Here is a 12,715-nt window from a genome sequence, read left to right as displayed (position 1 = left end):
ACTGATTTTGAAACCAACAAACTGAGAGATTTTTCATCCAAACTTGAGGAAATAAGAGTCTGAAACTGTTTTTAAGCCTCTGTTCAGGGAATAAGCACCAGGAAAAATCTACACAGCAAATTTAATAAGTGCTCAAATACAAAATTCTATTTGAGTCCCCCTCTCAGGAGCAGATAAACCCCTGCAGGTGTACTTGTTGAGTTCCGCGGGTCAAAAAATATGAATCTATAATGTAAGAATTTCTGTCCGACAGCAACTTTGTGTCCAAAACGTGAAAATCCCACATTTTATATGCGGATTTTTCTGGAGTTGAAACCTAAACTCAGTCCAGAGAGACATTGAGAAACACAGAAATTGTTATTCTATCTCCCAAAAGTCTACTAGCTGCTGTGTGTGTGTGTGTGGGTGTTAGGTCTAATGGGAGGCGTTCTTCAGCGCGGGGGTCAGAGCAACAGTGGTTGATGAGGTGACATGTTGATCTCTCTTTAAGCTCTGCCCTGAACCCCCGACCTCCTGCCTGCCCCCCCGTCAGTGCCCCTGAACCGACAGACCCGTCACCGCTACCGCCGCACATCACCTCGCACCTCACACAATCGTTCCCGATGATATCGATGATTTGACACTGTGTTTTCAGTGACCTCCCTGAGCCCGTGTCCTGATACCCGGGGGGTGCGGGGTGGGATGGGGGGTGGGGGTGGGGGGACCGGTCCCGACAGGGCCTGCCCTCCTCTGTGCGTGTGTCTGGCTCTGCTCCCAGCAGCCCCATCTGCTCTGAGTGAACACTACATTAGGGAACATTATCCCCCGTGCTCGCCAAGATGCTGCTCACATTGTTGAGTTGGGTTTTGATATCCTGCCAGCAGGATGTTGCAGATACTGTTGCTCGTATAAAAAGCCTTACTCAGCTTTCCTTAATGTTCATCTAAGTCATCAGAATCAAAGTTTCAGACCTCTCACTGTGATGGTAGAAAGCTCTGTAGAGCAGGGCTGTGTGCTGTTGACTTACTGAACTCTGTACCTCAGCAGCTGGCTATTTCCCCCCTTATTTTGTTGCAGTCAGTGTTAATCATAAGTGGCGTTGCTATACTTCTGCAGTTTGTCACCGAGTTCGCAATATGTTCCATTGCAAATGTTTTAAATCAAGACGTAGGTTCACGTCAACCTCTAACTGGCCAAAATGTTAATCTTATTGAACTAACTGTCGGCAGCCTATTACAGATCATATTTAGTAAAAACAAATCATTACGGGTGTGATAGCCGACAAGCCAGCTGCAATGATGTATGGGAGAGGAAAGACGTGTGAGAACAGAGACGTCTTTAAAAGCCTGATGAAATGTCTCGTTTCCTGTAAAACGTTCCTGTCTCTGCTCAGATTGCATTTTTACTTCACGTCTCTGGAGCTGGCACTACGATGAGCATAACAACCATCGTTCAGTGCAAACACAAAGCGGCAGCCAGGTTTCTTTTGAGGAAAAAAGAAAGAAAAAAAAAGCTCTACAAAGTGTGTGGTCAGTGTGTAGGTCGTTAACACACTGTGCGTGGTCACGGTCCGTTGCCAACCCAAGAAAAGATCATTATGTAGTGAATACATTTACAGCTGGTGAGCAGCGTGGACTGCCAGCACTGTGAGTCTTTATAATATCATATCATAATCTTCGAGCCGAATCTCTGAGTTGCATTGTGGGTAATGTAGACAAGCAGATTTGGAATATTCTATTATAACAATAATAATACCTTCATAATGTTTCTGACATATTCTGCTGCACTGATTACAGTGCTTTTGTATTAAAGCACTGCAAGTGTTGGAGTAGTAAAGTGATCTCAGATCAGTGAACAGGAACATCGGCCTCTGGGCCGAATCACACCTTTTAAAAGCTTGCGGAGTGAAATTTAAAACCAGTTCCACACTAATTCTCAGTGTGAGAGGTAGGAAGGAACATGGCCTAGTTCTACTTATTATCATAATCAGTTTTTTAGTGTTTCCCAGTGGTCTAGGGCCTTACAATAATTCCTAACGAGATATTTAATTAATTTGAACAGGACCCAGATAAGCACCACAATGGATGGATTAACCCATTAAAAATAATTAATTATTTTGAGAGCTGCTACAATCGGTCAATTAATTGATTAGTTGGAGATTTTTCAAGCAAAAAAATTAAATAAATAAATGTGGATATTTGCTGTTTTTTTTTGGATGGATAGGTAAAACAACACAAAGGGGAAAAAGATAAATTATTTGTGAGGTGAATTTAAGACTTTTTAACACTTCTTTTTTAATAAACTGAACTGAATGCTATGAACTCCCCAAATTTCACAACATTGTCACAGCTCAGATTATTGCTATGAGGAAAAAGCTACATTAACCCGTTCATCCAACCATTAGATCCTCACAGTTGACACCTGCAACAAATAAAACTCAGTGGCCCATGATCCTCTTTCTATTGTGTATACACTCACAACAGACCATAAATACATAATGAAAGAGTCAGATGGGATCCTATAATAAACAGAATTAAATCCATGTTCTGTATTGCATAATATGCCACTTTATCCCACTTTATGCTGGTTAATAATGAGAAATAGGAAGTGACGGACAAATTTAATCAGAGCTGTAATGGAAGCCGCAGACTGGCAGAGCAGTCAAGCGCCGCCGGAGCAGCCACAGACTCACAGCTCAAACAGACCGGTAGTGACTTAGAGCTCCACGATTGGCCGCTGCCAGGGAGAGCCGGCGCTGGCTGTTTTTTTTTTCCTCCAGACCACCAGGATCTCGATGATCCATCACCGCGATGACGTGATGTCACCAGAAGAACCAGCAGCCGACCGGCGACGAAAACAATGACTCTAATGACAAGAGATTAGCATCGGGCTCTGTTTGGCCTCTTTCTCTTAGTCACAGTCTCACGTTCAGGAAATCAACTCCATCTGCAGATTTTTTTTTATCCTCCGACCAAAAACGAGCGAGATAACACAGTCGAGGAAAACTGAAGCCAGATTGGGCCAATACAGTACTGTACATGATTTCATTTGTGGGTGTCTTTAACCGATTAGTGGAGCAGAGGAGATGCTGTCACACAGCCCCCACTTACTGCATGAGGTCACTGAGAAACAAGGGGACTGTAGCATCGGCCCCATTAGAGCAGGAAATCACAGCTCGGAGGGACGACTGAAGGTGGAACATTACCGCAGAGGGGCCGGCTTGCTTTATCTGAGCCATCTCCTGCATTCTCACCATCGCTGTTTTCCTTTGGCCTTAAAACACAAGGCATTCCCGCTGTTTTCCAGACACACAGGAAGACGGTCCTTAACCACCTGGGCTGGGTCCATCTGCCATCAAAAGATTTGGCCGTGGAAACACAGCACCGCGCTGTGTGAATGGGGAAGGAATTCCCAATGACTTCATGCCAGAGGCTTTTGGCTCCATAGTGATGTTTGCAACAAATATGGAAGCAACAATAGAGCGCCGCGCCGAGGCTGTCGACACATGATCACCTGCAAAATTGCTTAGGGATATTATTTCCCTATGGCCAGAGCAGTGATGCAAATATTACACCTCCATCCTTAATTTAAATTTCAGCCCTGGTGGTCGCTGACCTCAAATCAAATTAAGAGCTAAAGAAGAAGCTTAAAACACAGAGAAAACGTGTGTAGTGTAGTGTAGTGGTGTGCAACATGAACCCAAATGTTCTTGTTAATAACTCCAAGCAGCTTGCAGCACCTATTGTGTAGATAAAGGTTATACAAGCCCCTAAAATCACCCTGGGAGGTTCTCATTCCTAGCTGTGAGAACAAAAAAAAAAACAGATTTTGTGTTCATTTGTCATGAATTAATTCCATCTTTCCTCCCCTCACCGGCTCACCTGCCCCTGTGTCTCTCCAGTTCCCTGAATTATTTGTTTCTCCTCTAACCCCAAAGCCCTTGACACTCCTACCCCCAGCCCCAGCCCTTTTTTTTCCCTCTCTCCACCTCCACCTTTCCCCCCTCTCCACACTTCTTCCAGCCATCCCTCCCATCTGGCTCCCTCCCCTGCAGATGAGACCCCACTCATTAGCTCTGACCTGTTAATTAGCCGTCTAATGAGTGCACTAACGAGGGACAGGCAGGCTGATTAGAGGAGCTCAATGCTCTGCCAGTTAAACAACTTCTATCTGCAGATCAAAAAGACATTAAAGCTGTGTGTTTTTTATTATAGTAAAACAACAAAAATCACAATGTTGACAAACTGTGCAGTGTGTGTGTGTGTGTGTGTGTGTGTGTGTGTGTGTGTGTGTGTGTGTGCGTTCACACCTCCAGCAGGTCTATCATACGGGTCATCTGGGAGTAGATGAGGACTCTGTGGTCCTGCGCCTTTAGCCGACTCAACAGGATATCCAAGGTGTGGAGCTTTCCACTTTCTGTGATCAGACTCTCCTTATCTGGAACAGAGAGAGAAAGAGAGAGACTCAGAACAACCTAATACTCATTTGACACAGAAGTGAGACGAATCTCCCTGCACAGCCACAATTCCTCAGGTGCTGGTGGGCAGCAGGAGTAATCAACGCACTCTCCACCATCGAGCCTTTTGGTATGAATGACTCACAGGACCTGAGTTGTTTTCTCTAAACTTGGTTGTTGTGATAACTGTTTTGTTGTTATACATTTTTCTTGCAGTGTGATTGTGGTGCGGCACTCATAATTAGGCTATTTTATTGTATTGTATTCTATTGTATGTGGTGGGTGTATTTGCTTCTATTTTATTTGAGTGTTGCTATATTGTTCATGTCACCAGGGCCGTTGAAAGGAATTCTGGGGCCTCTGAAAGAATACTAAAGTGGGCCCCTGACTTTTCCACTTTTTTTCTTAGACTACGTACGTATGTATTATCATTTTTTATTTAGCCTACTTTGTTTTGATGCTAATGCAGCATTACTATGAGTATTAGTCAGGGTCTTATGCAGAATAATTCAGTCATACATAGATTAGACTACTGGGGTTTTTTGTGGGCCCTACTGGGTGCTGGTCCCCTAGAATTATCATCACCTTTCTCTATACAAAAGGCCCTGCATGTCACGCACATACATTATACTTACGAGTTTTAAACTTTATTGACATTTGTGTATGTTCTGGGTCATGTGACCAGAAGGTATATGAACACACCCAGCCCAGCAACGCCAGAGGCGAACCAGTCGACGCACTAGCGAAACGCGTTGTTCACAATAAATTGTATCAGCACAGAGTCTTATCAGTGTGTGGTGGTCGTTCTACTCATTTGACACAGCCAGACTGCCCAGCACACAATCAGACAGGATCATCTAGCCATGGGATCACACCAGCTACAATACACTTGTTCATCTCAACATTATGAATCCTATGTACAGTGGTTACTCCATTACACCTATCCCGGCCTTATTGTGATTTGAAGGAACACATCTGTAAAGATAAAATAAAACGACTACAAAAAAACCACAAGAGCTCCTGCTAAATGTCTTAGGAACACAGTGAAGACACACACACACACACACACACAAGCTGAAAGCAGCACCATTCAATGCAGAGGTAATTAACTCTTTCCTAATCAATACAACTCTTCGATAAGACTTTGTATTCAGCCTGGGGATCAATGGGCCTAAATCTGTCCCTGATCTGGTGCCTGTTTAAATAGAGCATGTGCTCTTATTGACTAGACCGCTGAGGAGAGCGGAGAGAACCACAGAGAGAATGAATGAGAAACAGCGAGATGGAGAGAGAGAAAGCAAGACAGAAAGAGAAAAAGTAATTTACACTGCTTTTCACAGAGCGACACAAAAGATGAACAAACCGGCCTGGCAGTTGTTCTCGGTCACGTAACTTCCACCGCCATATCAGGCATTCGGCAGCCTTCAAGCGATCGACCACGGGGGGCAAATGGGGGAGCAATCTGACCCTGGGTCTGCTGTTCAAGTGGCTCCATCCGTGTCCAGCTGATGAGGGATTAACGTCATCTGGCACAATGGCACAATGAGAGAAGGGCCGGGGCGCCATCGACCCACTGACAGCCACACTATGGTGTTTGACCAAGGGGTCAGGACCCTGAGCGGGGAGAACCTAAGGCCAGGTCCAGGGTCAGGTGACGGGGTTACAAGAGAGTCCCTCTGGGAGAGTCGGGCTTGGACGCCTCGCTCTTGAGGTGGACACTTGTTCCAAAGCCTCTTTTTGTACAGTGAAAACCTGGACGTATAAATATTTAAACCTTATTTCCTGTGTCGATGTAATGTAACCAACCACTTTAAAACCGTTCTCCATCAATCCACACAAACATTATTACAGCCTCATTTAACCTTCCTCTTGTGTTAGGGTCGCCACTGACCCGCTTTTAGGTTTTTAATGCATAATAGTGCGGTTTATTGCATCAAGGCTTTTTGACGTTGTCAGGAATCTCTGTTTAAACAAAATCAAACAAAAACTTTTTTTTTAAACAAAAATCTAAAATGCTCTGGTTAAAATTATGACAGGGTCGGTTACGACCCGTTTATAACGATGAGAACAATAATGAGAGTTACAACTGAAATCATAAGTGCAAAACCAACCTTTTCATGGATGAGGAAGCCTAACAACGTAACCAAGAGATGAGAAACAAATGGGACGATAAATAATTGTTTTTACTGTGTTTTACAGCTGATTTAAGACTCGGGTCAAAACCGACCCTAACACAAGAGTACGAGATGGTACTGTAGCAGAAAGCTGACAAGAGGAAGATTAAATTAAAGTCAAGCGGTATACTGACAAAAAAGGCCCAGGAGCCCACACCAAAAATATTAAAACCAACCTTACCATGGATAAGGAAGTCTAACAATGTAAGCAAGAGAGGAAAAACTAATTGGATGAAGAAAATATGTTTTAAGTGTATTTTACAGCTGATTTAAGACATGGGTCAAAACTGACCCTAACACAAGAGCTGGTAGCAGAAAGCTGACACAAGACGAAGGTCAATCTGAGGCTGTAATAAAACACGAAGACGTCCTGCCACGATATCTGTGGAACACTGATAACATACCATTTGTCAAAGACGATCAAGAAACTGCTCCACGATCCAGCAGCAACTCCCAAAACCAACTGGATCTCTCTCGACTTTTTAAACCAGTGGCCATCTATGCTAATGAGCACTCGGACTGAACCCTGACCCGTGACCCTTTGGTGTAGCCCCCCGAAAAAAGGTCAGGCCCCGCAGAGGTGTTAAAGAGGAACTAATAGAACAGATGAACAAGGGAAACACTCTGGGGAGGCATTGGAAACCTCACCTACGGGTCAGTGTGAAGTGGTGTCAGCCCGTCAAACACACAGACCTCCGGCTCATGAGAAAGTGATGACATGGTGAGGTCTGATTGAATCTGAAGTTGTATTTATGTCTTTCAATTCATTTGTTTGGTTTGTGCTGACATTTTGACATCGGTTTATATGCTTTTGATGATTGTTCTTGTTCCTTGTTACGTTCTACCAATTAAGGACGCGAGCTGGAGAAACATGCAGAAGTACAAGACATGAGGGGAAAGCAGGCGACACAGGAGAACAGTAAAATATAGTTATGATACACTAATAGCAAGAGACAAGAAAAAAAAAAGCTACAATGTTAGATTTATTGGGAGGTACAAAGTTGTAAAACATTGCCGTGGCTCAGCTGAGTGCACACCACAAAGACCAGAAAGCCCCGAGATAGAAAAACTGTATCCCACCATCAAAGGCCCGTAATTGTCTTTGGCGTCGTCGGGAAAAAGTGGAAAGGATTGAGAAGTAAAAGGAGGAAAAGAGCGATTCACGCGGAGGAGAGAGAGAGAGAGGTCCAGACCAGACGGGGAGAGTGAAGGGGGTCTGTGGTGGCTCCGGCTACGCTCAGGCCGTATTAGCACGGTGGCGGCGGCGGTGATGTTGTGGTCGGGATCAGACGGGGGCCTCCTCACCGCAGGTGCCAGTCTAACCGGGCCCACTGCTGCTGCTGCTGCTCGGGGCCGAGGGCACCGACGACTGCTGCGGGCCGCGCTGACAACCACCCAGATGCAAACCACCGCTTGGCAGAGACGCAAATGCTCATATAAGGCAACGCTGCTCAACCCCTGCCACCAATCTGTTTCTGTTTAGCAGATTATATTTAAGCCTCCAGACTCCAATGTCATGTTTGAAGATGGGTCAAAGCCCCTAGCTGAGGATTTCTGTGGCCTAACAGGACTAAATATCGTATGTATTTAAACTAATTCTTGAAGGGCATATACTGCAAATCTGAAAATCCCCTATTAAGCAGTTGGATACTTTTATTTTTCTACGAGAAAACGTCAGTCAGGGTAATCACATTGTTTACGTCAGATTATGACGGGGAGCTGCTCCTCTCCTTAACAAAGCCCCCCTCTGGTGTTAACCAGCGCTGATGACATTTAACATGTTTTGATCTTTATGTGCTGGCTGTGGGCATCTGATCACTGAACACTATTTGAATCTCAGTGGCATTCAACCTCAGGGAAATGATCAGTGTAAAAAAAAAATATGCTAAATAATCAAAGGAAGGCAGGGAAACAGATGTCCAACAGAAACAGCGATATTGTTTGAAAAAAAAAAGATCCCACCCCTGCAACTACCCCAACTCCCTGAAGCCCAGCGATGTGGCTGACAGAGAGAGGTGGCCGAGTTCAAAACATTTACTGCTGCATACAGAAAATCCCTATTTCTAAATATCGCTGCCATAGCCCATAAAGCCAAGCCAAGGGAATGAATAATAGTGATTTGGGAGGGCTTTGGTGCTCTGTCTCATTCCAACATAACACTTATGGCTTACATTATAAGCTTCATGTGGCCGCGGCGAAATGCAGGGCCATTGGTCATGTGAATGTGAGCAAACTGGGATGTAGACATCATCATCCATGTAGCAGGAACGATGGCCGGCTTAGAGGGATTCTAATGGATATGTGTTTACATGGAGCTTGTGTGTGGCGCTTCAGATGAATTAGCCATCCAGATCTGCCCTGTCGAACATTTGTTCTCATAGTAACGGCACTATTATGAAGCTGAAGGGTGGTGGTGGTGGTGGTGGGGGGGGGGGGGAACAAAAGGAGCCTCAAATCATTCTCAGACAAAAACCAGACAGCAGGACGTTTTAGGATGACAGATTTCTCTCTGAATACACCAACAGAAAAAAAAAAAAAAAAAAAAAATCAAAATGTGGATTTGAAATGACACACGACAACTTTATAATCACATGGGGAGGGGGGTGGAGGGGCGAGTGCGCTGAGAGACCACACCCCAAAAAAACACAAGCAAATCCCATGTGGTGTCACACCACTCTGTCGTTGCTATGGATACACATATCAAGCTTCACCACCTGCCCTGCCCCCCTTTCACAGCCCCCCCCCAACGCTTCAATCCAATCTAGTCTAACAGCGGTATTCATCCAGCCTGCCCTCCTCCTCTCCTCACCTCCTGCTGGCAGATTAGGCTTCACTCCCCTGTCCCTCCTCTCTCCCCCTTCCCACCCACATCATCATCATCCACTGCGCCCTCCAGCTCCCTCTCCGTCCCCCCGCACACACCCCCGCCCCCCGCACACACTTCCCCATACGCACCCCTCTCCCTCCCCCTGCTGTCTGTCCCCCGACAGTGTAATCCAATCCCTGTAGGGCCAGAGCCAGGGGCCTGACACGGTCCTGACCCAATTAGAGGCCTGCTGCCAGCTAATTAACCCCGGCCCAGCCCTGGTGCCTGGCGCCTGATACTCCCAAACCAACTACGCCGCTAATTTCATTAATACGCCGCTACAATCTTCTGTCCTGCCCTGTCCTGTCCTGTCCTGTCCTGTCCCCTTCCCGTCTGCTTCTGCCAAACCCGAGAGCGAAGCCGCCGCCCCCCAAAAAGGGAGGGAATATTTTCATACTATTAGATTTTCTATATTTATACTACTAACTTAGCTTATTTATTGCACATTTTATCTATCTCTATCTTGCTATTTTGTTTTGTTTTTTTTACCGATTCTGTTATTGGGTTTGCACCAGGACCAAAGTAACTAATTTGGTTCCACCTCATCTATTAACATGATGTGTAGAAATGACAATAAAGATTCCATGAATCCTTGAGTTCTTAAAGCAGGCCAGATGCGATTGAAAAAGATGAGACGTACGGCAGTGAGGTTGCACAGTGAGAAAACCGCCCCCCCGAAAAAAGAAAAAAAAACATGAAGAGCTGATGAAAGAAGATGGATGGATGGTTATGTGAGAAAGAGAGACAGATGGAGGGCCAGGGGAACAGGTCGGCCCGACGATCGAACCCAGCATCGGCTCCTCACTGTATAATGATACATTACACTGTGCAATCAATAAGTCAATGGGCAACACTTGTTCAGCAGCGCTGATGATGGAAATATTAGCCCGACACTACTTCGCTGCCTCCGCCTGTATCGACAAAGATCCGCCTGAAACTTAATTTTCTCAAAGTGGCAGCATCAGGATCAGCTAAGAGCCAGATGCCAGCGGGAGGTGGCGGCGGTGGGAAGACAGAAGTGGATCAACCAACAAGCTTCTTGTTTGGGTTCGGTTGAAGTCTCACAGATGCTCAACGCCAAAGTCTGAAAACGCAGGCTCGCCACAACGGCCGAGTCCTGGAGCCTGGCCAGAATGCAAACATGCATTCCAGAGAGAGAGAGAGAGAGTGAGCCCCCCCTGCGTGCCAGTGAAAAGTATATATATATGTATATGGGGAGCGTGTTTTTGCACGTACATCACTGTCTCCCCTCAAACATGCAAGAGCAGCACTTCCCCCCCTGGTTTCCTCCAGGAGCGGTTAAGCAGGGGGAGAGACAGACAGTCTGATGCACACTCACCGCACCACTGTCAGCTCTGTCATTAAGACAGATTACTGCTAGTTACCCTCGGCCAGTACTGACTCAACAACACACACACCACGGAGCAGAGCTAGCTGGCTAACAGGCGCAGCGAGCTGGATGTGACGGGGGTGCGAGCTGCGGCTAATGTCTCCCCCTTCAGTCCGCTCTGACACATGAGTCTCTTCGGTGTCGGTGAGCGCTAGTACTTTTCCCTTTTTGTGGACACACTCACACTCGTAGCCATGAATTGGACCAGGAAATCAAAACATCTGTGTCCCTTTACACACTTGGCTGGATATTTTGTTATGTTTTGTTTTTTTTTCTTTGCTGGCAAAAAAAAGAAGAAGAAGAAGAAGAAAAAAAAAAGGTGGGGGGGGGGCTGCATTCCACAGACAGTTAGCGGTGCCAGCTTTAATGCAGATAGAGGAGGGCAGAGTCAGGCGGTGATGTGGTGAGGCTGGCTGTCTGTGTTGTTTTGTGCCTGTCTATCAGAGGGCCGGGGGAAGCTTCCTGCCATTTTGCTGGAGAGCAGAGTTTCTTTGAAGGGACAGGAAGAGAGAACTGGATTTCCCACAGCCTGATGTCGGCTGCTGGGCCAGACCTGACCACCCAGCCTCTCTCTCTCTCTCTCTCTCTCTCTCTCTTACAGCCAACTCGATACGCAAACACACAAACATGCGACACCCAAGTCCGATAAGTTGCGGCTGACTCACATAAATAGCCGGTTCTATACCATTTCCTTCACACTCTCTCCGCGGCGGTGACAGTCGACTCCCAGCTCACAATGAAAGCTGGAAAAAGAGGCAGGAATCTGAGCTTTAGCGAGAAGAAGGCCGTCATTTTGTGGAAAGGTCCCTTCTAATTATTGTGAGCAGCACCGGGGCCACACAGACAGCCAGGAGGGCTATTTCTGTGACACTGGAATGTCAAAAGTATTTCCTTCCAAACTGATTTTTAACCTGAAATATCACATCACTGAGGGCGAAGGCGTTGTTTGGGAGCAGTGACCACAGAAGTCAACACATTTAGCAAACAAACAAGACAGAAACCTTTCTGTAATTTAGGGTTTCTGCAAGTTTCAACAACTCAAATTTATGACTTTTTAAGACCATTATGGACGAAATTTAAGACCTATATCAGGACAAACGTACAGAAGGATTCATAAAAGGAGTCATAAAGTTACTTGCAAAGTAAATTGGCTGCAATATATAAACTGCGTGTTGGGCTCTTTTGTAGCTGTAAATACATTTGCAGGAGCATTTTATTGGGGATTTGAGGTAGCCTCACATTGGGTATAAGAAAATTAAGACCTGTCTAAAATATATATAATGTAATAGTGTTGTTTTTTATCTCTGTGATCAGGGCGCCATTGAAAAAGAGAGCCGGCTCTCTATTGGCTCCCCTGAATAAATAAAGGTTTGAAATGAAAAATGATTTAAGACTTGATCACAATACTTTAACTAATTTAAGACTTTTTAAGGCCTAAAATTTGGATTTTTATTTAATTTTTAGACTTTTTTGACCCTGCAGAAACCCTAGTAATTACAGTGGAAGCCTCTTCTCCTAAAGTGTGTTGATGGCTCAGGCTGCACCGATCAGCTGACATCAACCTGCGTGCGTCTCACGCATGGGAGAATCACAACATCAATGTTAATATAATTAACAAAGATAATTCAACCTTTTTCAAATGAACAATGGCTTCGTTTTTAGTGATATTCTACCGTTACAATAAGATCAAAAATTTTAAAAAGGCCAAAGACGTCGCTGCCTCAATTGTTTTTTCCTCCTCTGGGGCCTGATTCCTAATAAGTCCTCTGATTAGATTCCTCCATTGATATCAGTGGGCAGCCGTACTCACGCCATGGCGCTCAAAACAAACAGTTATTCAGCTCTGCCAT

General features: G+C 45.3%; 1 protein-coding gene across 2 annotated transcripts in view; it reads right to left on the bottom strand.

Moving 5' to 3' along the window:
* Nucleotides 1-12,715, bottom strand: part of ino80 (INO80 complex ATPase subunit) — a 47,826-nt gene that overhangs the window by 11,089 nt on the left and 24,022 nt on the right. For both annotated transcript variants that reach the window (XM_084000650.1, XM_084000651.1), the window contains exon 28: nt 4,289-4,416. In XM_084000650.1, the coding sequence (XP_083856776.1) occupies nt 4,289-4,416 (128 nt within the window). The remainder of the gene's footprint in view (nt 1-4,288; nt 4,417-12,715) is intronic.

Source organism: Trachurus trachurus, assembly GCF_905171665.1.
Source record: "Trachurus trachurus genome assembly, chromosome: 24".
NCBI lineage: Eukaryota > Metazoa > Chordata > Actinopteri > Carangiformes > Carangidae > Trachurus > Trachurus trachurus.
Note: the sequence above shows the minus strand (reverse complement) of the source record. Positions and strands in the feature narration are given on the sequence as shown.